The sequence below is a fragment of the Patagioenas fasciata genome, chromosome 13 (genome assembly GCF_037038585.1).
Source record: "Patagioenas fasciata isolate bPatFas1 chromosome 13, bPatFas1.hap1, whole genome shotgun sequence".
Taxonomy (NCBI): Eukaryota; Metazoa; Chordata; class Aves; order Columbiformes; family Columbidae; genus Patagioenas; species Patagioenas fasciata.
Window position 1 is genome coordinate 5,054,631 of NC_092532.1, and position 24,166 is coordinate 5,078,796.

General features: G+C 45.5%; 1 protein-coding gene across 1 annotated transcript in view; it reads left to right on the forward strand.

The window, feature by feature from the left end:
* The first annotated feature begins 421 nt into the window (after positions 1–421).
* The window catches only part of TENT4B (terminal nucleotidyltransferase 4B), a 38,464-nt gene continuing 14,719 nt past the window's right edge, over positions 422–24,166 (forward strand). The window contains exons 1-2 of the mRNA XM_065848611.2: positions 422–1,107; positions 19,509–19,632. Of these exons, the coding sequence (XP_065704683.1) occupies positions 566–1,107; positions 19,509–19,632 (666 nt within the window). The 5' untranslated portion in view covers positions 422–565. The remainder of the gene's footprint in view (positions 1,108–19,508; positions 19,633–24,166) is intronic.

Sequence of the window (24,166 nt, forward strand, 5' to 3'; positions counted from 1 at the left end):
CGGTTGCCTGGTGTCCTTGTCCGCTGTGCCGGGGTGACGGGGGCAGCACCCGCACTTGCAGCCGTCGGGGCTGGGGGAGCGGGGCCGAGGGCTCGTCCTCCCGGCCGCAGCCCTGAGCCGGGGGTTGCTCCCGGCAGCCGCCTCCGCTGAGGGCCGGGACCGGGCACCGGGACCGTGAGAGGAGCCGCTGCTCTCGCGCCAGAGCCGCCCGCACCAGGGCTCCGCTCCCCAGCGCCCGGGCCCCGGTACAGGGGGAGACCGGTGCGGGGCCGGGGGCGCCCGGCGGGGCCGGTGATGACCCCGGGCCCGGCACATCCGCCGGCCCTGCCGCCGCCGCCGCCGCCCCTTTCCCTGCGCGGCCCGTGTGCCGGCGGCCCAGCCGGGCCCCGCCTCGCCGCGCTCGCCAGGAGGGGCGGGGGCTGTGGAGCGACGGCAGCGAGCAGGCAGGCGCGGAGCTGCCCTTCCATAGGAGCCGCCATTAGCGCTGGGACCCGGTGACAGGGTCTCGGCGGCGGCGGCCGGCGCGGCGCGGGGAGCGGAGGCAGCCGGGGTGGGTCCCCGTTTGATGGATCCCCGGATCGCCTGGTTCCAGCCAGAGCAGCTCGGCCCCTCGAACCGCCTGTGGATGCAGATCTGGGAGACCACGCAGGGGGTCCGCAACCTCTACTTTCAGCAGCAGCAGCAGCAGCAGCAGGAGCAGCAGCAGCAGAGCGCCCCCGCCGGGGCCGGCCCGGCCTCCCCGCCCGGCATGTACCGCGCCCCCCGCGCCGACCCCCAGCCCGACTTCCTGCCGCTCGAGAGCGCCAACAACCAGCACAACCGCAGCCACCACCAGGCCTCGCCGCCCCCGGGGGCCGCCGCCTGGGCCCGGCCCGCACGGGGGGGCCCGCCCGCTGCCGCCGCCGCGGCCGCCAGCAACAAGAGGAAGCGCGACAACAAGGCCAGCACCTTCGGGCTCAACTACAGCCTGCTGCTGGGCAACCCCGGCCAGGGCCGGGCCCCCGCCCTGGGGGACGAGCCGGCCGCCCGGGCCCAGGCCGGCCTGGCCGAGCCGCTCTACACCGGCACCCCCTGGAAGAAGAGGAACTACAGCCAGGGAGTCGTGGGGTGAGCGGCCGCGGGCCGGCCCGGGTGGGCGAGGGGGCGCCGGGCAGCGGCAGTGCCGGGCCTGGCCCCGGCCCGGCCTCCGGAGTAGGCGGGGGCCCAGGCCCTGCCCGCCCCGGGGCCGGCGCGGGGAGCGGGGCCGGGCAGCAGGACCGGGCGGCCGCCGAGCCGCGGCGGGGGACGCTGGGCCGCGGCAGCTGAGGCGGGGCGCGGCGCAGGCCCCGGCCCGGGGGGTGGCGGCGGGAGCGGGGCCGGGGAAGCGGGCGCGGTGTGTGCCGGGCTGCCCGGCTGTCAGCGGGGAGCGGCCTGCGCCGGGGCAGCCCCTCGGCGCTCTCCCGGGCCGGGGCGGCGGCTCCTCGGGCAGGGGCAGCGCAGCCGTGTGGCGGTGGCTGCCCGGGGGCTCCTCGCCGCCCCGCCGCTGTCACCGCCCTGCCCGTGGGGCGTGTTCCCCCCGTGTTCGCCGGCCCCGCGGGGCTTGTGTCGCTGCTGGGGTGTCTGGTAGCGCTGCTGCTCCTCACGGGCAGCGGGGCCGCGGTGGCTCGGGGGGCAGAGCGGGCGGGACGGCGGGGCCGTGCTGCGGGGGCACTAGTGCAGGAACTATACCTTTAAAACAATGATAGTCCGCTCCTGTTAAAAGAAAGCGCCTGGGCTCTGTAGATACATGGGGAGTGCGTTTTCTGAGACCTGACAGGAGGTGCACGTGTGTGCAGGCACCCGCTCTCCGAAATAAACTTGCGCGCGTCTATAGAGCGTTATGGATTTCAGTATGGGATTATTAATGGTTTTCATGGCTCTGTGGCTGTGGAATGCGTGTGCTGATCCGAGTATTTTGTCCGTGGTGTTTTTGTGTTAGCTTAGGTCCCGTCGGGTTTTGTTGCACGAGCCCTCAGAGATCCAGGGCAGGCAAACCTGGCTTCTGTTTACCTGACAGCTGTTTTGAGCCCTTTCTCCCCCCTTTTTCTAAATACAGGGCTGGCCTTTGGTATGAGTGATGCCCTGGATAAAAGCCATTCAGTAACTTATGTGTTTTTTTTTAAGTTCACGCTTTTCAAAATATAACCTTTGCCTTGATTCATGCCATCCGCCTCCTCCCCATGGCAGGAGCACGTTGGCGTGTGTTTGACCTGTTCCGTGTGGATTGCTGGTGCGGTGTGTGCAGGTGTAATTCCCTTTCCACCCCTGCTCGTTTACAAGCAGGTCTGGCCCGGTTCCAGGGTTCGCATGGCGGAGGTGTATGGTGACAGGCCAAGGCCCAGAAGAGCTCATTTTAGAAATCAGGAATGATTGGGGTGCGTCACTTTTTGGGTGCCTAGCTTGCATCTAAGGGCCTCCCCCCACTGGAAAGCGTTGACCGCTTGGCCTTCTGAAACTGCAGTTCTGTAAGATTTCTCAAAATTACCATTCCAATTTGCTGGTTGCCTTGGAAGGCAGACTGTACCACCTCTGGCTCCCTATTTTCTTGCCAGCTGCTGTGTTACCTTTACTGCTGGGGTTATAATAATTCATGAAATGACACTGCAGAAGTGTGCTATTTTAAGTTCTGTAGCCGCTATACATTGGAACCTTCCGTAACTTCCTTCACGCGACTTAGGAGTAATGTGTGCGACACGTACCAAGTACTGAATTTTCCTGAGTTAGTTTTTGGACGCTGTTTTTCTTGTTGAGGAACATTATTAGAAGTGCCTTTCTGTCTTGTAAATCCATAAACCTTTTCTCTGCATTGAAGATACAGGGCTAGGGGTGGGAAAGGGTGAGCTTCAACAAGAGCTTAGTAATAGAGGGGGAAAAGCATGAGCTTCAGCAAGAGCTTAATAATAATAATGATAATAATAATAATAAAGGGGGAAAAGGGTGAGCTTCAGCAAGAGATTAATAATAATAACAACTGTACCAAAGTATTCTGTTGGTAGAGTAGAATTTCAGTTGAATCAGTTTCAAACTCGAAAAGTACTCATATGTTGGTGTACATTTGGCTTGGCTGTCTAGTTTGTGACATATATTTACACGATGTGGAGGTTCTGTTTTAGCTGTTTCCTTTGTTCAAAGCAGAGTGTCTCTAAGATACACCCCTACGTTGCTTTTCCTAAATTATAGAAGCGAGCGGTGCTTGCTTCTAAAAGCTATTTATTCCAAAGGTATTTAGAGGCAGTTGGCTGACAAATCTTGAATGAAAAATTGTGAAAACAATTTCTGAAAGCGTTGAAACCTCTTAGGAAAGCCTAGGAAATCCTTAGTTCTTGGCAAGTTCAGTGAGGCTGCCTGGTGTGCACTGAGGTGCTGCCATCGCCCTGTGTACAAGTTTCTTTATCATAACTCTGCTGTAGGGCCTGTTTTGGGCCTCATGACATGGGACAGGAGTGATGGATAGAGGGGTTTGTAACCTAGCAAATGAGGTTGTTGCTAACCTAAATAAATTAAATATTTGCAGCATTAATTCCCAAATTTGTGCTGACTGGTTCTAACAGTTATTGCAGAAAAAGCTATCTGTAGGTCTATTGCAGCAATACATGCACCTGAGCATTACGGGTACATATACTATACCTTGTACCTATAGCATTAAAGGCATCTTTTTCTTCCCTTCTTGTTTTGATACAAAATATATTAAAGGTTCTCTATATACCGTCCTGTATTTGTTTTCAGTTTAAATGGTGAGTCTTTAGAACACGACAGTGCTGTGGAACAGTCCCATTTTCAGACAGATCAGGCCTGGCTTGCTGGCAAACCCAACTGAAAGCTGACCTGTGGCATTTATATTCCAGTGCGAGGATGTCACTGTGTGTACGGCTCTGCAAAACCAGCTCTGAATACGCAATTATATTGATCAGCTGTCCGGAAAAACAGTCCGATAATTTTTAGCTAGTTGAACACTTTATGTAAACACGTAACAGCATGTAAATAGCTGTCTGAAGATTTAGGTAAGGTAAACATGTTGAAATAGGAGAGATTTTGGTTAAAAACTAAGTGTCTCTTCAGTCAAATCTTGGAGGTTTTTCTCTTTGTGTTTTTTATTTTGATTGAGAAACACACTTTCGTAGTTACTGCTGTTTATACATGCAAAGAGATAACCAGATCATAAAAAATGACTCACAGCAGTATTTTTTCTTTTCAATTTTAGGATCGATTTCTTACAAAATACGCACAAGATTTGCCACCATCCACCAACGCTGAAATACTGACCTTCAACATGCGGCCAGTTTTCACTTCCACAGCGTTAACAGTGCTTTTGTGTACCTCATATTCTGGCTTATCTTTAATATTTTTCACATATTCTGAGTTTTCAGACTTGCAGCTCTATTAATGCTGTAGATGTTTCCATCACAGTTACTCTACCTTGTTCTGGCACTCCTAAGTTTGTGACAACAGCAGCTGTCTAGTGCTGCCTGCACCAGATGGGTTCAGCTGGCGTTACCTTTGTCCTTTGTCAATGGACAGTAGTGCTAAAACCAAAAGATAACACAGAAAATGAATGAAAGGTTTTGCAGCATGTCTATAGTGTTACTGTTGACTTAACAGATAATGTACCGTTAAAGAGTTTAATTGGATTTGCCTGGACGGGGTAGGATGTAGAAGGATGGGTGGATTGGGGTTTTGTAGGGGATATTCTGTGTGTGTCCCGAGGGCAACTGTAGATAGTGCTAGTAGTGTCACAATTAAAAAAGGAAGAAGAAGCACTTGGGATACTGGAATGGCTGTTTTACAGCCTTCCCTGAGTTTAGATTGAGCCTGGCTAGAAGGTGGCATGTGAACTGCTTAAGCCAGAAGCCTTAAGCGTAGCATAACCCCAAAATAAAGGCTTGCGTGTAAGTTCAACCTGTCTTTTCGTAGGTTTCTGTGATCCTTGTACCAAAGGAAGGAGTCCAGTTTGTACGCAGTTCCCAGGTAGGAGATGTGGATTTGGGGACTGTAGGGTGCTGCTTAGTTTGCACAGGAATCTGCAGCCAAAGCTGAGAACCCAATTAGTGTGTGAGTTTGGGGAGGGAAATCTGTTGTGTGTGCCTCTGAGGAGGAACCTTGGTTACACAGAAACCAGTGCATTTGGGAATACTGAGTGCACACTGCTTTGGGGTGCTGATGGACACTGTGCCACGAACCGGGGGAACCCTGTGACAGGGACGTGCAGACACTCCGGGGCTGCCACGGTTGGCACAGAACTGAACAGGCTCCAGCTTACTTGTTTTAAGGGTTCCCAGCATGTTGCCCAAGATTATAGAGGGTACCATGAGATAAAATCACAACTGCTTTAGGAAGAAAACAGCTTAAAGCTTTACGCCTTGGCTACATAAATTGTACTATGATTTTTTTTTCATGTGAAGTTTGTCAGCTTCTCAAGTCTTTTAATCTCTTTTTGGAAGGAAACTAATGAGGTGGGTGCAAGCTCATTCTGCACAGGTTTTGAGCTGGCCGGGGTAACGCAGCTGTGTGCCCAAGGTAACCCACCCTGGGTCTCTTTGGCTCGTGTTTGCTCCAGCCCTTGCGTGGTGTCAGCCACAGGAGCCATTTCCATGTGGGCTGGAGCGTGGACAGTGCGGTGTGAGCACGCAAGTACGTGTTCTGCAGCAAAACGTTGAGCCAGACCGAACGCCTGCCTTAGGGAAATAGGATAAAATCCTAATCAATTGCGGTGGTTTTCATCATGTACTCTTTAGTGCTTAAATCCAACGCATGGGTGGTGCTTGATTTGCTGTTGCATTACTTGATACAGATTCTTCACAGAAGTGAAGCAAGCGCTTCTGTGCACAGACTTCTGATTTCTGGTGAAACAACAACGAGGTGTGTGCACGACTTCTTAATATATCTTCTATTAGAGTCGTTGCGTGTAGTTTGGAATTAGAGAAGATGAACGTTAAAATTCACCGTGCACACCATGCGTGAAAATGAACTATTCAGGAAAAATTCATAGGTGCAAATCTGTTTGCTTCCTGCAGACACCTCTTAGAACAGCACTCTGCTCGCCGCGTACGTGAGCTGTAAGGGGGAGGCGCAGGGATGTGACCGGAGTGCAAATCCTTCTCTGGGATCCGTCTGAGAAGATGCAGCGCCGCTCCCCGTCTGGTCCTGAGTCACGGCACAGCGCGGGTCTGGCAGCGCCTCGCGCGGCTCTGGAGCCGCCGGTCGGCTGGGATTTATGGAAGCGAAATGGGATGTTTCCCCACAGCCTCCTGGAGTGAGAAATGGCTTTTTGCGGAGGGGCTGTAAGAGAGAAGCAGGTTTACTAGAGGGTGAAGATGTTGGACTGAAGGCAGTTTGAGGAAACCTTTAGGAAGTGTACTGTAAATATTGTATAACAGCATTGTTTGAGCTCACAGGGTTTTGGAATGGTGCCAATATTTTGGCATGTTTTGTTGAAACGCTTTAGGGAGGACTGGTTTGTACACATGCAAGGAAAGAGCATGTGAATGTGTTCTTGTGAACTGTTTTGTTTTCTCCAATTCTTATCTTCTGTTTGGGACTGGGACACCTATTTACCTTGGAGTGGCTATATAAGGCACAGAAGTTTGGCGGACTTTTTTTGGTAGATAGAGATGTCTATATTAAGTAATAGGAAGAGTATGTCGTTCCCTCTCGTGTGCTTGCTGATTCCCCAGAGCCAATATGTGCTTTCTGTAGCAAGTATGCATTTGAAAAATGAGGATCTGCTCACTCTGGATCTTTATCAGTATTATATTAAACCATGTTGGGGTTCTAGTTCTTATTTTTTAATTGGCAAGCTGTTAGTATAAGATCCGGTTTAGGAAGTCTGAGATAATGTTGTTGATCCTCAAGAATGCAAATAGATGGCGATGCTTATTGTGGAAGCATGTTGTTGCTTTTTTCTCCTTTTCCCTTATTATTTATTTGTTTAAATTATTATCATTATTATTATTATTATTATTATTATTATTAACCATCTTGCTGTTATACTTTATTCCTGGACAGTTGCTATTCACTTACTTAAAACTGGACTGCAAGGTCCGTTTCTTGCTTTGGGAATTCACAGAACTTGCAAATGCAGTTTCGAGAAGTTGTTTACATAACCTTATTATCAAAATAGGCAATAACATTAAATACCTCACATTTCTTTTTATCGACTGCGTAATACGGTGGTTCAGAACGCATTTCTCACAATGGGCTGTGTGATCCCAGAATAACGTCTATGCCAAAATTCGAGGTGCGCTGTCGTGCTGGATGTCGGTGCTGGCAGCAGCAGAATGCGGCCCAGAGCCAGCTCAGGTGTGTGCAGAGCTGGGTGATGTAGCGATGTAACCAGGGACAATCCTGCATAATACATGTTAGAGGTAAATAAATGCTATTGCTGTTCCTAGTAAGCAGTTGCCATGCTAATTCATTATTTGAGCATGCTGGGGCTTCTTAAATTGTGAGCGTTTGTCTTCTGGAATTATCTAGTTGGCTGAGCCGCCAAAGAATGCTTAAGATATTGATCATATTTGAATATTGCTTTCTGTCCCTTTGTCTAGAAATTTGGGATAAAGAAAATATTCCTGTAAGCAAGAAAAAGAGAGGAAAACGAGTGAATTGGATGCAGGCTTCAGATATTTTTCCTAGGCTGCAGATAGTTTTAGAGAATGAACAATTTGAACTTTAATCATTTTGGAACTTAAACCTCCAATAGATAACGCAGCATGAGTTTTTTCCAGGAGTACTATGAACTTATGATGTCAAAGCAGGAGATAGATGTGGATCAAGGCAGCAGAACTGTTGTTTGTAAGTTTGTACGAAAACCTCTCCTCCAGATCCCTGGAGCCTGTTTAAATCTTTTCAGTAACTTTGTAGTGGTGATACTCGTGTGTTGTATCATAATAATGCAAATAATATATTAGTATTGCTGCATTCAGTATAGATCTTTTGCTACTAGCTGTTCCTGATGGTTGTCTTTCTGACCCTTGAAGGGGTTCGGGGCCGTGGAGCTCGGGGGGTTCGGGGCCGTGGAGCTCTGGGGGTAGATGGCAGGTAGGAGGCAGCTGCCCCAGGGCAGTTCCGTCCCATCAGCTCAGTGTGAGCTGTATGACTGGGTGTGACGATGTCTTATGCTGGTACATCAGCAACATCTGTTAATTTTCTTCCTCCCGTGGTGACAATTAAGATTATTTGGCAGCCCTCATTCCAGATCAGCCTCTCTGACAGTCTTATAACGTCCTGCATGGCGTGAGAACTACATCTGCATTATTCAAAAGCTATGTGCAGCTAAGGAGGCACCGTTCCTTGAGAGGGCTTTATAGTGTGGAATTCTCTATCACCATGCTGTATTGCATGCATCTTCCAGGGGTTTTTGCATTGCATTTTACAGCTTTTTTACTGGAAAACAGTGGTAGCAGAGTCTCAAATAAGCAGAAGCTTAGGATCAAAGTGTCTGTGCGTTTCCACTCTTCCATCTTGTCAGCATGATTTATTAGGGGGGAAATAGCCAATATTATATTGAAAATGTGGTTAGACACCATGGAGGAAATAGTGTTGTGATTCTGCTAGTAATGGGATATAACAGCAGGTAAATAGAAGCATTCAAGTCCTTTAGGAACGTCCAAAGCAGGGAGATGAGGGTAGAAGAAGAGGTGTGTGGGTGAGTAGGAACATTGGCTCATTGTCTGCATTCGGTGTAGACTTCCAGGTAGATTTAAGTACATACGTGTAACGTTTCAAATGCTTTCTCAAAATTGCTTTGTTTATGGACTCAGTAAAATGTGAAAGAACTCGCATTAACCTGTCACAAATATCAAGTATAGGTAAGCCCTTCATAAAATGTCATGTTGCAGTTAGAGTAAGAATGCTGCTGAAATACATGCAGGAATATTTCCCTGTAGCCAGATGACTAAGATGTTGATTTTACTGCTATGTGTCAGTGTGTAGTCTGAATATAACGAGGCCTTAATCAAAGCTTGTTGGCCTTACCTGCCCTCTTGATGTTGTGAGTGATCTGCACTGAGGAAGTGTGATAACATGACTGTCTCATTTTCCTAAGTTTTTGTCTCACGGTGTTAATTTTAAAGCTATTCACTTCCTCTGTTACTTTAGGAACAGATGATGTTTTCTTGTGTCTTACATAAAAAAACCACAAGGCCTTTTTTGTTGTTGTTCTGGCTTTGGGGTTTTTTGTTTCATTTCAAGGGGATTGTTACAAGAAGCACGCTTCTTTAGATGCATTTACATTCCTCCCCCTTCTCTCTTAGTGAGATTTTGGCATTAATCTAAACTAAGTATGTGTATAATTTTGGAAAATGGTGTGAAGTTTTGCTCTGGGCTTGCACCTTGCACAGCAGCTTTGTCTCCTAGGTGTTCAGAGGTGCTCCTGGCCAGCAAGCTTTCCACAACCATTAGAGTATTGAGCTCCGCACAGCGCCGCGAAGGAAGTGTCTTCATCTGAGTAATGATCGTGATTGCACATCACACCCTCTTGGGTCAATATTGAGCCTGGCTGAAAAAAGGTCCTGATAGTTTATTTTATTTAATTTTTGCTTTTTTAGGTCACGTTCTTCTTCCGTTGGGTGATTGAACTCATGTGCTTGAGGATCTTGTATTTACTTAGCTGTCTAGTTGTGCTTTGGACTCGGCGTCTTACTCTCACTCATCCCTGGGGGTTTTTTGTTGCAGTAATCATACGTGGCAGGTACTCACATTTCCCTGTTGATTTTTGCCTCACAGTTCATAATCTGAAGTAAGCAGCTTCTCTACATGCACCTCTGCTCCCGGCATCGGGGGAAGAGAAGTTTTGCCTCATCGAGCTGTTGGATTTCCTCTTACGGGTTAGTTTCTGAGATGAGGCAGAAAGGACGTAACTGTCTCGCTTTTATTGTTGTAAGTACATTATACATCAGCTGCAACCGTTTTCTTAGCTGAAATCTATCTAAATTTGGGTTAACTAGTGATCTTCTGCAGCTGCTCTTGTTACCAGTTGGCCAGATGTGACAGGGCGTATACAAGCAGTGAAAAATAATGTTTTGATGGCAGTAAGTAGCAGTGTGAGCTCCCGGCATAACAGCACCTTGGAGCAAACCGAGAATAACTGCGTTATAACAAACTTCCTCTCTCGTTTCTTGTATAACTTGGTATTCGCCTGCAGCCATGAAGGCACCGAGCACTGTTTGCAGGAGCAGTTCAGCTCAGCCTTTGCTCCTTGGGAGCTCCCGCTGCAGCCGCGTTCAGACCAGCTCTTTGTCCTTGCAGTGGATTGTGCGGTTTGCAGAGTGTCCCGCGCCTCCCATAGCTGATCTCTGCGTCTGCTGCTCGCTGACACGTTGGTTTTATCTTCGGATTGTTCTTGGAATTATTTTGAGAGAGCGGTTTCAGTGAGCTGCATGATCTGGAGTGGGTTTCTGGGAGCCCCTTGCTCTCTGTTTGCTGCTTTTATCAGAAGACTGTGCACAAATGTGTTAACACAAATATCCCCTCCTGGAGTGGGCTCCAGCCTTCACCTACATGGTATTAGACCTGGGCCAGTTGTGAGGATTTGACTCTGGAACCATTAGAAGTCCCTTTTTTCACCATATGCTGATTCTTTTGTCCAGATGTCCAAACAGAGCCCAGTAACTGAGGTAGCTCATTAAACCTTTTTTAAGTCATCCTTCAACGTGTGTTAGTGTCTCTGAATGTTAAGATTTTGGACTCATGGAAAGTATTGCAGTGAAGTGTTTTCTAGACTTACATTGGCAGATTTCTGACAGATGTACTAGCTGAAGCTTCAAGAAGATAAAACCTGTTATTAGATCCACATGGTTAGTCAAAGACCAGCTTCTCCAGATACTTTAAAGGATGAGACCAGTCACCTGCATTGGACGAGGAAGCATTTCTTCCAGTTCCTGACACTGAAGCTCTGGAGTGTGCATTTCTATCAGTGGGATAATAGAGGTGACCTCAGGCAACATTCTTCTGTGATCTGCTTAGGCGTTGCCCTTTTTTGATGGTTATTGTTGGTAGGTTTTTAGCCCAGAGTGATGAGCAGAGCAAAAGGAGGCTGGTGACACTCCCGAGTGTTTTGCAGGTTGAGTGCTCCTGCTTGGGTCCCATGGTTTTTCTGGTCCCCAGGTATCCTGCCTTGCAAGTGGGGGGGTGTCTGAGTACAACACAACAAAGTAGAATATGAATAAATAATTTCTAACATATGCCTTTAAGGGAGCATATTGCTGCATCACAAGTCCCAAAATGAATACTGTGTTGTTCAATCTGAACACAGTTCACTGTGGACACCCTTACTGTAGAGATAACAAATCATTGATAATAAAAAGTTACCTGAATGTTCCCTGTACCTTGCCATAGTATATGCGACCTTTTCTTCCTCCTCTTGCAAAATGCACCTGCTTCAGTGACTTTGGAGCATTTGGAAGTGAGAGGAGAACTACCTCTGGCATTTGAATTTTGCGTGGGTATGACAGCAGCACATCTACACTTGCATTGATATTGTAGCAGAGTGTCACCAAAGTGCAGGAACGCATCTTAAATGGGTGAGAAGCTGGTTCCGAACCTGTGCTAAACAGGTAAGTTGGGTCACTGTCCATTTTGCTTGAAGAGTATGAATTTAACATACAAACTTAAAGTACTGTGGTTTTCATATTAAGTGCTGGCTTTGAATCTTGTAGCAAGAAGTTTTGAATGCTTCTAATACAGGAGATGCGAACAAAGTGATGTGTGGAACGTTGAATGTTCCAAAATGCTGTGTAATATTCCCCTCTCAATAAAAAAGCCACCCAAACCCATGAATGTTAGAAAATGTTGGAAAGCTTTAGGAATCTGTATTGATTTTCCAGGCGGCATAATGGCACTTCGGATTTAATTTGAAAATGTTCTTATGCTGGAGCCAAAAAGGTGTTAACAAACTGCAGCTGTGGCCAGTTGTTTGACTTAATAATTTTGTATTAAATCATTGGAAGTTTGATCTAAAGTGTTACTGAAGCAGAAGTATGTAGAGTTGTATTCTGCTCTTGGTTCTTCTGGCTGTTTAGCGGCCAGAAAGCAGGTTTGTGCACAGATGGAGCGGGGTGGCTGTGCTCTCAGGTGTGTAAGCACTGGCTGCAGTGGGAACTCAACTTTAAACAGCTTTTTGAGTTGGCATGGAGGGGAATGGCATAAACCTGGGGTTGTGGTAGCGTTTTCCTTCCCAGGGACTGGTGTTGGCCTATCTGGGGTGAGCGTTTGAAAGTTTAAATTGACTCTGACAGAAGGAGATGGGAGTTCATAATTGCATTGCTCTCCTTCCTTTCATTGAACTAATCTTTCAAGTTAAATTATTTATCACATCATAGCAGGAAGAGTATTTGCCAGGAAGGTAGAGGACTTCTCTCCTGCGTCGGAAAACGCTGTTTTGAGCCCCACACGTGGCTTGCCCGGCTTCATTTACGCAGTGACCGAGGCCCGTGGTGCGTTTTTAGCTCCCATCAGAGGCTGCAGACGGAGGTTTTTTCCGAGCACGCGTTACCCGTGGGAAGCCAGCCCGGCCGCGGGAGGGTGTTCATCTCGCCTCTGCCCAGATACCATGTGCTCCGTGTATTGGCAGGTCCCAGAGTGTTTGCTTATGCGATAAAATTTACTACGCTAACAAAATAGTAGCAACATACTAGGGATGTATGAAACACTGTCCTGATAGCCCAGCTTTGTGGAGATTAACAGGGAGATGTGTTAGCTGACCTGCTGTATCCTCTGCTCTGGTTTAATAGTAGCGCCACTTGGGATACGTGCAAAACTGATCTAATATGCTCTTTAACTCTCTTCTACCTGTTGTGCGGGTGCAGAAGGGGTCAGACCTACTCACAAGCCTTGCGGGGATTCGCTGGCTGGAGCTTTTGTTACAATCCTAATACAAACCCAAACCTTACTGGGAAAATTGTGCTAATATAAATTGAGTTACTACTGATACTGACAGTTACTTTTGCTTCTTGTTAAGCTCTTATTTAAAAGAAAAATGCATGAAGTGTTGTTTGGTCTTTTTGAGTGAGAGCATTTTAAGCAAGGGTTATTGGCAGGCTGAGGGATTAGTGATTCCCCACTATAGAAAATAGGTACCTTTGACTTCTCAGTGGTTGTAGCCGTTTGGAGATTTACCTCAAGCTGTAATTAGAGAATGTATTGAAGTTGCAGTTACAACTTTAGACACTTTTAAAAATGTATTCCTGTCTTTTAGATTATGAGGTTGCAGATTGCGTATGTAACTGCTGCAATGGACTGATACTTTTCTACAAGTCAGCTCAAGAAAACCCTCGTAATATTTCACATAGGAGATATTGGAATTAGTGGTTTGTTTCAAGATAATTAGCTGTTACTAGAGTCAAAGACTTTTTGTTATCATGAAATAAACCAGCTATTTCCTATCTCTGTTTTCCCTGAACTAAACCCTTCTCCCCTTCATCTTGTTCTTTTGTTAGTACTTTTTCTTTTAGCCCAATGGAGGTAGCAGTTTCCCTTAATATCTTCCGCTCTATTACCAAAATACCTGCGTTACTTTGGGAATGCGGAGCCTGGGAGAAGGGCAGGAGCAGACTCTCCCAGCCCTTGTTTGCAGAGGTGGGAAGGAGGGATGATACTGAGATACTTTGCAGGGAAAAATACAGGGCTGTTCCTACACATGTAGTGATTCAACTGTGTTGTTTTTATGTACCGGAGGATTAAAACAAAAAAAAGGCAATGGGAAATAAGGGTGCTTCTCAAAATGTTCTTGCAAGGTGGCATTTGATATCTTTGTTGGAACTGCTGTAGAAATCGAGAGCCAGACTCGGTATGTATTTGTGTGGGTCTGAAAGCCAGGGGATCAGTCACGCCGTTAGCTTCAGATTGCTTGTTGGTAGGACTCGTTTAAGCATCCAATTTATCATTAAAGTTCAGTAGGGCTTTTTTCCTCTAAAAAGACAGATTTCTATAGGAAACATTCTAGTATGTTTGAGTGCGTCTTAGAAGACAAAGGACACACTGCAACTTAGGGACAGACAAAACCTGCTCAATTCGATGTTGTCAGGGAAAGGGAGTCTCTTACATATTGAGTAAAGAATATGATTGGGATTTTTAAAGAGAAGTAACCTGAATGGGTTTAGAGAAGATAGCATTCATCCTGACTGAAACAAAGAATCTATACAATCAGAATTAAAAAAAAGGGGGGAGGGGGAACTTAAAAATATGGAGATAACATTTTAAATAACTGAAAAGAACTGCCCACATTGCTACTTTCTCCTGTGTTTTAATACGTGTCTACTGCACTTTGGCTGTTTCCATAAGACAGTGCTATGTTAGTGCTTTTTGTGATGCGTTTAAACCAGTAAGTTGATGTTAAATCCAGAACACAAATAAAAAGCTACATTAATTTTAGGGGTTATGGGGAATGGGTGTTTATTGAGGGGAAGAAAGAGGGGGCTGTACTCTGTGTTTTCAAATATTTGCACAAGATAGAAGTTTTAGGTTAATTTAATGTGTATTTGTCGTCTTCCTTTGCTCCGCAGCGTTTGAAGAAGTGTGTGTAATCAGCGCACCATAAAGTGTTGAAGTGAACAAATTAACTCCATTCAGAAGAGCGTTTTGAGACTTAGTATCCTGGTAGACATGAGTCCTGACAACAGGATCTGGGTTCCTGAATCACACCTGGCGGGACGTAACTTGGCTAAATTCGCCTTGGTTGGGATGATCCCATTAGAATGGATTAACCCCCGCTGGCAACGCAGCCAGGACGGCCGCTCACCCCAGTAGGGGAGAGAATTGAAAGGGAGAAACTCATGTGTTGAGTTAAACATGGTTTAATAAAATATCAAATAATATTAATGTATTCTAATTATATATAAAATGGAAATGAGAATATAAAGTAAAAGACACTCCGTGAAATTCCTCACAGACCACTCTGGTCCCAGCAGCCGGTGCTGGGGGAATAGAGGAAAAGGCAGAAGGGCCCTGAGGCCCCTGCAGAACAAGGCCTGGCTGAAGCCTCCTGGACGGGACTCAGCCGAAACAGAGCGGGTCTCTGTCCCCCAGCCATAAAATCCCGCTTTCCGTAAATACAAAGCCTGGCGCTAATGGCATGGACTGTCCTCACTGGTCAGGCTGGCTGTCAGTCCGGGTCTGTCTGTCCCACACCTGCGGATGGGGCTCACACAGACCTTGGCTCCCAGACTGCAGCCAAGATAACAGTAACTTCTTACATACTCTTTGTTCCAACTCAAAACCACTGAAGATGCACTTGAAAAACATTAACTCTGTCCTGGGGTCTGATCTTGTTCTCAAACTAAATCCTGAGGGTGACTGAGCGAGCTGTGGAAAGGAAGGTTTCTAACTGCAGGAGGAAAATTAACTCACTTGGAGTCAAACCTGGGCGCTCTAACCTGGGTTGTAACTGAAGGGGCCGGAAATAAATCCCGTTTGCTGAGCTCTTTGCAAAGTCGAGTTCTTCATCTGCATCTTAGGAAAGTGCTTCATACAGCAGATACCCTGATTTTTAGTGGTGGTTAGTAATTCTGTGGCAGTGGAATGCTTGTTTTTCCTGCATGTGTATTTTTAGGTAAGCTGTGAAAAGATGCTCTGTGAAGCTCAGTTTCAAGTGGGTGAACTGAAGAAAAATGTGTGTGATCAAAAACCCAGCTCCTTAAGATCTCCTTGTTTTGTCGGGTTACTAACACGGGCACCTTTCAGCATGCTCCATTTTAAAGCTTCCACAGGGCATATGTGGCTCAAAATATGGTTACTGTGTCATCTGTGATACATTGATATGGTTCAGTAACTAACGATATTAAAAGTGACAGTCAAAGTCTCTGAGGCCTTTGAAAATTACTTGCTTTATTATGCACAATTTTAGTTTCTGATGAGGACTGATGTATCAGTCACCACAAGACTAAACTGCACATTAATTCACCTTCCGATGCAGTTAGGTGTTCTTTTAGTAGTCAATAATGACAGAATTTGTCTGCCGCCGAGGCTCAGGTGGCAGGGGGAGGATGTCAGCAGATGCATTTACAGTTGCCTTTGCTACTCTGGTGTTTGGTTTTGCTTGAGTCTGTGGGTGAGAAGAATAATCTGTGATCTTCACAGTGTCTGCCGCTGTTCCTGATCCATTATTCAACACGTGTGGATGGTGGTAGTAATCCCGAAATTATTTTATGAAGCTCATGGAGATAAATGTTAAAATCAAAAGTTACTTTGGGAAGCCGTTGGATTCCTCATCTTGTGGGGGGTGTCTCTTTTAAAATAAATAGTAAAAAATAAATGGATGAAATTGTGAGGGGGAAAAGGGAGGATTTGGCTCTCTATGTCTTTAGCTCAGTTACAGCTTTGTCCAAAGCCATGCATCCTAAGTAGGTTTTGGTGTTGGTATGCCTCAGTGTGAATAGAAAGGAAATATTGCTCTCTAGTGAAATCAGGTTTATCACAGTGTAATTTCCTGCTAAAAACAAGCCTTCTTTTAAGGACTTTTATCTAAAATAACTAATGAATGTAATGGCATTAAATAATAGAATACTGTTATGATGCCAAAAGTAACTCCTTGGTCTCTTTGATCTTCATTTCAGCTAAAGATATAAAATTCCACTAGAGGCTTTGTAAACAGACTCCATTAATCCAAACAAATCGTTTTGAACAAGAGCAACTGTAATAGGTGTTGATTAGACAGTGAATAACCTTGAGTTTTAATTTTCAATGCAGTCTGAGTTAAGTCCCCGTTAATTGGAGTCCCGCCTCCCAGCCGTGCTGCACCGCTCTGAAACCTGCGTGTGGCTGCTCCTGCGCCTCTTGGCTTAATTAATCATGCTCTTAGCTCTTGGCAGCGGCCGTTATTGGGCAGGGAAACGCGGTTCCAGGTGTAGCCGTGAGTCCTTTTGGCTCGTGCGTGCTGCGGGAGCAGCTGGAACCCACACATGTCTGTGCTGTTTCCAGCTGATGGGGACTCAAAAGTCTGTAAGCCTTCTATCATTGAAAAAGTTCAAATGTATATTTTTCTACATGTGCGTTGTTTAGTAACATCCAGCACATGTGTAATGGAAGTGTCGGTGTGTTTGCATGCTGCTTAATTTTGTTTTACCATAAAGTGTATGTGACTACCGAAGAGCAAGAAGGATCCCATTTGAAGAGATGCAGACACATGTTATTTGTATTTAGAAGAAGAAATACATCTAGTTGTGATGACACATCATTATTTTGTGTGCTTCTAAAGAGTGCACCGATGGATACAGTTATCTCAATTAAGAGTGTCAGTGGAGTTGATAAAGACAAGTGCCCTGAGAGCTGCGGTTACAGTTACAGCTGAGATTACAGTTACTATGATTACAGATTACAGTTGAGAAATAATCAGTGTTTTCTAGAGTCTGATTTTTTGCCTGTTTTCATTGTTGCTCCTGTATTTGAATGTTACCTTGATGGCTAAGCGTGCAGAGACTAAATGAGCCATTCAGTATGGCTGGTGGTGGGGACAGAGAGGGCTTGGTGGTTGGAGTGCTCCATTTGTACTTCTCAGCCGAATTCGATTTCTGCAATGGGAGGAGAGCTATGAGGAGGTGTAAGAATGGCACTGAAGAACACACCAGTAACTACATCCAGCACACCGCAGCACAGCAAATTAAATTAGTTATTCAAACAGAGAAAGTACACTGTACCTAATAAATAACAGTATTATACTTGCAATGAAACAACCACAAAACCCAGAGTATTTTCATTCGCTGCGCCGGGGAAGGTTGGATTTATGAACAATTTCTTCCCCCAAGGGCTGTGGGGCATTGGAACAGGCTGCCCAGGGCAGTGCTGGAGTCACCATCCCTGGAGGGCTGGACAGACGGACAGGAGGTTCTCAGGACATGGGGCAGTGCCAGGGGTGGGTTATGGGTGGACTTGATCTAAATGATTCTATGATAAAGCAGCCGTAGGTGGATGTAGGAAGTTTCCTAGCGACATTAAAATAAGTGCTGAAAACAGCATTTACTGCTGTGAATGTTGCAGCTGTGGTATTCAGAACATGGTGTGGTACCTGAGATGATGTGTGAGAAGAGGGCTCGGTGCCAGTGTGGCGATAACAGGGCAGTGGGGGGAGGTGGCACCTTGCATTTTTGCAGATCTTTTGGGGTGGGTTGTTTTAGTTTAGTGTTTTAATTTAAGCATTTGTCAGGCTCCCTCTGTAGGTGCCAGAGGAGAAGCAGCTTCTCCAAAGGTTGCTTTAGAACAGCTAAATCGAGTGCCTGTCTGGATCTCCCTTTGAAGGATGTTGTCAGACAACTTGTCCTCTTTGCTAGCTATAGAGAGCCTGTGGTGATGGCCGCCTCAAGTTGCTCGGCTTTTTGGACTATTCCCCTAACCATATGTGTGGGAAATTCCCATAAATTCTCAGTGGAAAGTAATGTAAATGTTTTATTCCTCAGTGTCTGACAGAAAGACGCTTGTGTTGTTCATAGTGCTGCAGTATTGAACATAACGCGAACGGTTTGAGTTCTGTCCCTACCCTGACTCTGTTAAATACCTGGTTTTTTGACACCTGTGAACAACTTCCAGTTATTAAGATTTGATTTAAGTGTGTGTGCAGTGGGGAATTATTAGATTCCACAGCTCATCTAAGGCCTTGCTCTTAATAAATTGCTCTCTTCTGATGGTCCCTCAGAGCTTTAAGGAGAGATGCAGTTGTACTTGGTAACTAGAAACAATACATTTAAAAACCCCTAGCTATTACTGTAATGGTCATTGCAGGAAACAAATGAAATTATTTTAGCTACTCTGTGCCAGGGTTCCTCTGAATTTTCCTGGAATTAAAGGGCTGTGTCTTTTTTAAATATGTTGTTAGTCAAGATGATGATGAGTTTGTGATATTACGGCAGCATGGAAATTTGTGGAACTATATGAAGACGTCTTTATTTCAGCTCTAATCATAGGCAATCTAAACACAACTTGCTGCCTGTGAGAGGCACGCATAATACAGTAAACTGTCAAATAAATGGGTTTACTGGCTGTCAGTCACTTATTCTTCTCCGCCACCAGTGCTGCGTGTGTACTACTCACCGCCTTGTGTTGGGGAGGGAGCGCCTGTTCAGTTGCTGTGCCTTCTCCAAGCAGTAAAAGCAGCAGTGTTTCTAGCGCTGTGATGACTGTCGGCTCTTGCAAAGCTGGGGGCTGAACACCGCCTGCTGCCCGAATCCTCCCGTGGGATTCCTGCTCAGCGCGAACTGGGAGCTCCCAGCCGCTTCCCAGCTGAGGGCTGAACTGAACTGCGCTGGCATTGACGCACAGAGCGGGACTGTCGGGGCGAGCTGGGGCTGCTTGGATTTAGATTTGACCTATGGCATAAGAAACTAAACCTTACTACGGGTTATGAATCTGGATGTTTATTTATTTTTAATTGTATGCTACTCTTAAATTGCCCCGTAACTCAATCAGTAGCTAGGAGCTCAAAAAGCATGTTTCATTTTCATTCGAGTAGTTGGTATTTCATTCTCCTGTGGGTTTTTCCTGACTTTCTGTTCCTTTTTTTTCTTTCTTAGTCTTCATGAAGAAATCATTGACTTTTATAAGTATATGTCTCCCAGACCTGAAGAAGAGAGGATGCGGATGGAAGTGGTGAACAGGATAGAAAACGTTATAAAAGAGCTCTGGCCTAATGCAGATGTGAGTAGGACACTGTTCTATTTGTTAATATGTAAAAGCATCATTTGTGCCTGTTTACTTTGTGTAGTATTGAATAATGAAAACACTGCTTATTTTTCGATATTTAACACGAACAACAACAAAAGGATTCCTGGTCAAATCTTTATTTCTGGGATAATACAGGTTAACATTTTCTATCACACAGAGGAACAAAGGTAAGCTAGACCTACTGTCATCAAAGAAAGGGCATGAGAAGTGGCAACGTTTAGTCTCATTAATATTTATTTACTGAGATTAATGGGAACATCAGCCATGCATGCTCATAAAAGAAATTATAAAAAAATTCTGAAATTCCTGGTTTGGCTGAAGAATCTGTAGTGGGGCTTCTAGTCCAAAGACCTGAGGTGTTGAACAAGGCTCTTAAGATGGAATGCCAGCAATGCCACGTCACACAGCCCATGCTATTGTTAAATTAAATTGAAATATCTTACATATGTAAAAGAACCAGGAAGAAACAAGTCTGTAGATCTCTCCCTCTCTCTCTCTCTCTATATATATATATATATAGGTTAGATATATAGTACCTCTAATGCCACTTTCCACCAAAGGCAGGTTTTTACTAGTACTTGATTCACTCAAGTGTTTCTCCAGTGCAGATCTATGCTTCATTTTATTAGTTTTTAATAAAGGTTGAATTAAAGAATCACAGAATCCCAGAGTGTCAGGGGTTGAAGGGCCCTGGAAAGCTCATCCAGTGCAATCCCCCCATGGAGCAGGAACACCCAGCTGAGGTTCCACAGGAAGGTGTCCAGGCGGGTTTGAATGTCTGCAGAGAAGGAGACTCCACAGCCTCCCTGGGCAGCCTGGGCCAGGCTCTGACACCCTCACCCCCAACAAGTTTCTTCTCCTCTTTCAGTGGAACCTCCTGTGTTCCAGTTTGCACCCATTGCCCCTTGTCCTGTCACTGGTTGTCACCCAGAAGAGCCTGGCTTCATCCTCCTGACACTGCCCCTTTCCATATTGATCCCCAGGAATGAGTCCCCCCTCAGTCTCCTCTTCTCCAGCTCCAGAGCCCCAGCTCCCTCAGCCTTTCCTCACACGGGAGATGCTCCACTCCCTTCAGCATCTTGGTGGCTGCGCTGGACTCTCTCCAGCAGTTCCCTGTCCTTCTGGAACTGAGGGGCCACAACTAGAAAAGCTAGAGAAGTTGCTTTTACAACTCAAGATGGTTTTATGGGGACACAGTTGTTTTTTTAGCATAACTGAGTCTAGTTTAATTGTATCCCTGTGCTAACATGGTGTTCATTTCCAGAATACAGGTTTGTAGCCGTAGTAACCTATCTGTGGATAATGGTAGCTGAAAAATAGGACTTGTTAGCTGGAATAGCAAACCCAATGCAGACAGCAGAATCTTTAGTGTAAGGGATGCTCTTTGGTCCTGCCACAGTAACAGATAGTGTTTTGACATCAACGACTTAGTTGTCGTTCATTTCAGATCTTCTTCACCTGTTTTGTGGAATTTGTTTTTAGAAGCTGACAGAATATTAATTCTGTCAAAGCTTTATGTATGCGGTGTGTGGTTTTGTGTGTAATATGCTCACACTTTCAAGATAGTTTCTGTAGTAATGGCCGAGGTATTAAGTGATGTATAAGCCAGAAGGAGTACACTGGGAACGTTCTCTTTGAGCAAAACCAAGAACCTTTCCAAGGGAACTGTGTAGAGGCTTTAGTGTATCTCATAGATGATGTGTAGCTCTCCTCTAACCTGGTCAAACCGGATTGTAGACCCTAATCACAAGCAGTAGGATGCTGCTAGCACATGATAGTACAGGAAACAGTGTGGGTATGGAACAGTGATTGCTATGATGCCTGTTGCCAAAGTCGTGCAGTAGGGGATTCCACCAAAGAACCCATTGCTTCAGCCTAGAGAAGATGCTGCTGTTTCCTGGACAGGTTTGTGTGCTGCAGACTTCACTAGTGTGATGGGATTAATGGGTTTATTACCAGGGGATCGCTCTTCGTTACCACTGACGCTTGGAACGGAGCACAAGAACTTCGTGCTTCCAGACATACTCTGTTTTAGGACAGGCTTGATCTGTAAAAGCTAGGTCTTTTATATATATATATTAAAAAAAAAAAAATATATATATATATATGTATATATGACTTCGGGTCCTTAAAGAAACTAGTCTTTCTTTAAGCTGCTGAAACTGGCTTTTGTAACTATAACGTTTTAAAGAAGGGGAAGCAAATCCCAAGGCCTATGACCGCTCAGCTCTGCCGTGATGGGAGCGAGAAGCAGCCGAAAACTGAAGTTCGCTTTCAATGAGTGCCGGTTAAAGCTGCCATGACCGTCTTTCTTCGCTGTTCTTAAAAATGGAAGAGAGCGAGAACGTGCCAGTTGTTTTTGCTCAAGTCAGTCACTGCTTTTCCAAGCCTAAGTCCATGTTTTGTCTGCTGCTCTTAATGTCGAGGGAGAATTCCCCTCCTGCGTGCCCTTCCATTCTCTGCAGGCCAGAAGGGAGCCAAGCACTGACAACAGCACGCCAGCCCGCAACCTGGAAATCACTGTCATCTTCTATTTCTAGTACTTACTTTACAGATCTGCTCAGGAACCGAACTGCTGGACTCCACCGTGTTCAACTTTGACAGTTTTTTGTTGTCATTTTTCAGTGGTTCGAGTTAATCACTAACTTTTTGGAAATCTGTGTTGGTTTAGCTACTTGTAAGATTCAGGTTTTGAGTACACGCTCTGAGAAGGTGGAGTGTTAATCCGGTCCAATGTCCTCAGCTTTAGCCGCAGTGCAAAGCACCAAGTTAATGTTTAAGCTGTTCATTTTGAGTCATAGAATAGTGAATCCAGCTAAAATAAACTTTAAGTTAAACATACACATTTGGTTTGCAGTTTCTCACTAAACATGTAGGTAGGACATACTCTATAAAAACTATATACCGAGAAAAGGAAAGTCAGGCTTCATGAATCTAAATGTATAGAAAACATGTGGAATGTGTCTGCGCACATACTTTTTCTTCCTGCTCCACTTAGGAAAAGGCTGAAAAGGCAGATGGAGGGGGATAAAAGTAGGTATCCTACACTGTTACGGTATTTATAGAAGTTAGCAATTGTGTCATTTGCTCTCTTACTCAAGGGAATGTGCTTAGAAGGAAACATTCCTAGTAAGTGAGAGCTGTTCTTGGCATCAGCAAGGCTCGGCCCGTAGGAAAGGCTTTAATTACACCAAAACCGACCAAACCCAAACACTGAACTAAAGCATTTTAAAGTTTTTCTTACCAATTGAACACGAAAATTTGACTATTGAACAAATAAGTCCTTATACAGTGAAATTTAGGATACGTTTGTGATAATGTCCGTAGTTTGGTGTCCGAGTATTCCGTGGCCTTGTAGATCTGAAAGAGGTGATGTAGCTTCACTTATGAACCTTTGGAATTTAACGTGAACAAGGTTGCAGGAATCCAAGAGAAACAGTAACAGCAACATGCAGGAGCAGGAGGACTCACTGCAGTACTGTGAAGTCTCAGGTTATCTTATGGATGCAAATGTGGATCTCTGCCCACAGAGAATAGAAACATCAGCAGCAGCGTTGGCACCACAGAAAGTAACGCTCACATCTCTCACTTCATAGTAGTGTCCTGGATTTGGGATGCATTAAATGTGAACATGGCTACAGAGCTTCAACAGTTTACATTCCAATTCAATAATAAATCAAAATCCTTTAAAACTTCTGTTCTGATTTCCCCACTCTTCCATCTTTCCAGATTTGATGGGAGAGGGATTGAAGTGTGGGTGTGGGTTGCTTTTATATAATAATTCAGTGTTTCTCATACTCCAAATTATTGTACAACAGCAGATGTTGTCTCATTCCTTTTGCTAAAGGTCATATATGTTGTATCAGTAAGTTTAGGAATACTTTCAGCCTTGTTTATTCAATAAAGACTCTTTGCTGGTCAGCTGAACACACTATTTCGTTTGATAATGTGAAAGCACATTTAGATTTTTCTGAACCCATCAGTGGTTGTTTCATTGTGCAAAAGCACTTTTCAGGTGTTCTGGTAGCCAGATAAATCCTGGTTTGGCTGAACCTGAACAATTTCACAGAGGATGCTTTTGCTGTCCTCCTGGATTAAAAACAGTAATAATAATTATTACTTTCTTAGCTTTGGGATGCTTTATGCTGTTGTCAAGATCTAGTATGATATTGGTGCTAGTTCTGTGGTATCTCTTTGCAGTCTTTTCTAGTTTGAAAATCTATGAACTTCTAAATCTACTCCCAGCACGTGCTTTTTGTTGGGGACAGGGTGAACTGGCTGAAGGGAAGAAGCCAGAGAGTCGTGGTCAGTGGGGCAGAGTCCGGTTGAGGCCTGGATCCAGTGCAGTGCCTCAGGGGTCAGTGCTGGGGCCGGTATTATTCAATATATTCATCAATGATTTGAACGAGGGAATAGAGTGACTGTCAGCAGGTTTGCTGGTGACACCAAGCTGGGAGGAGTGGTGACACTGGAAGCTGTGCTGCCATCAGAGACCTGGACAGGCTGG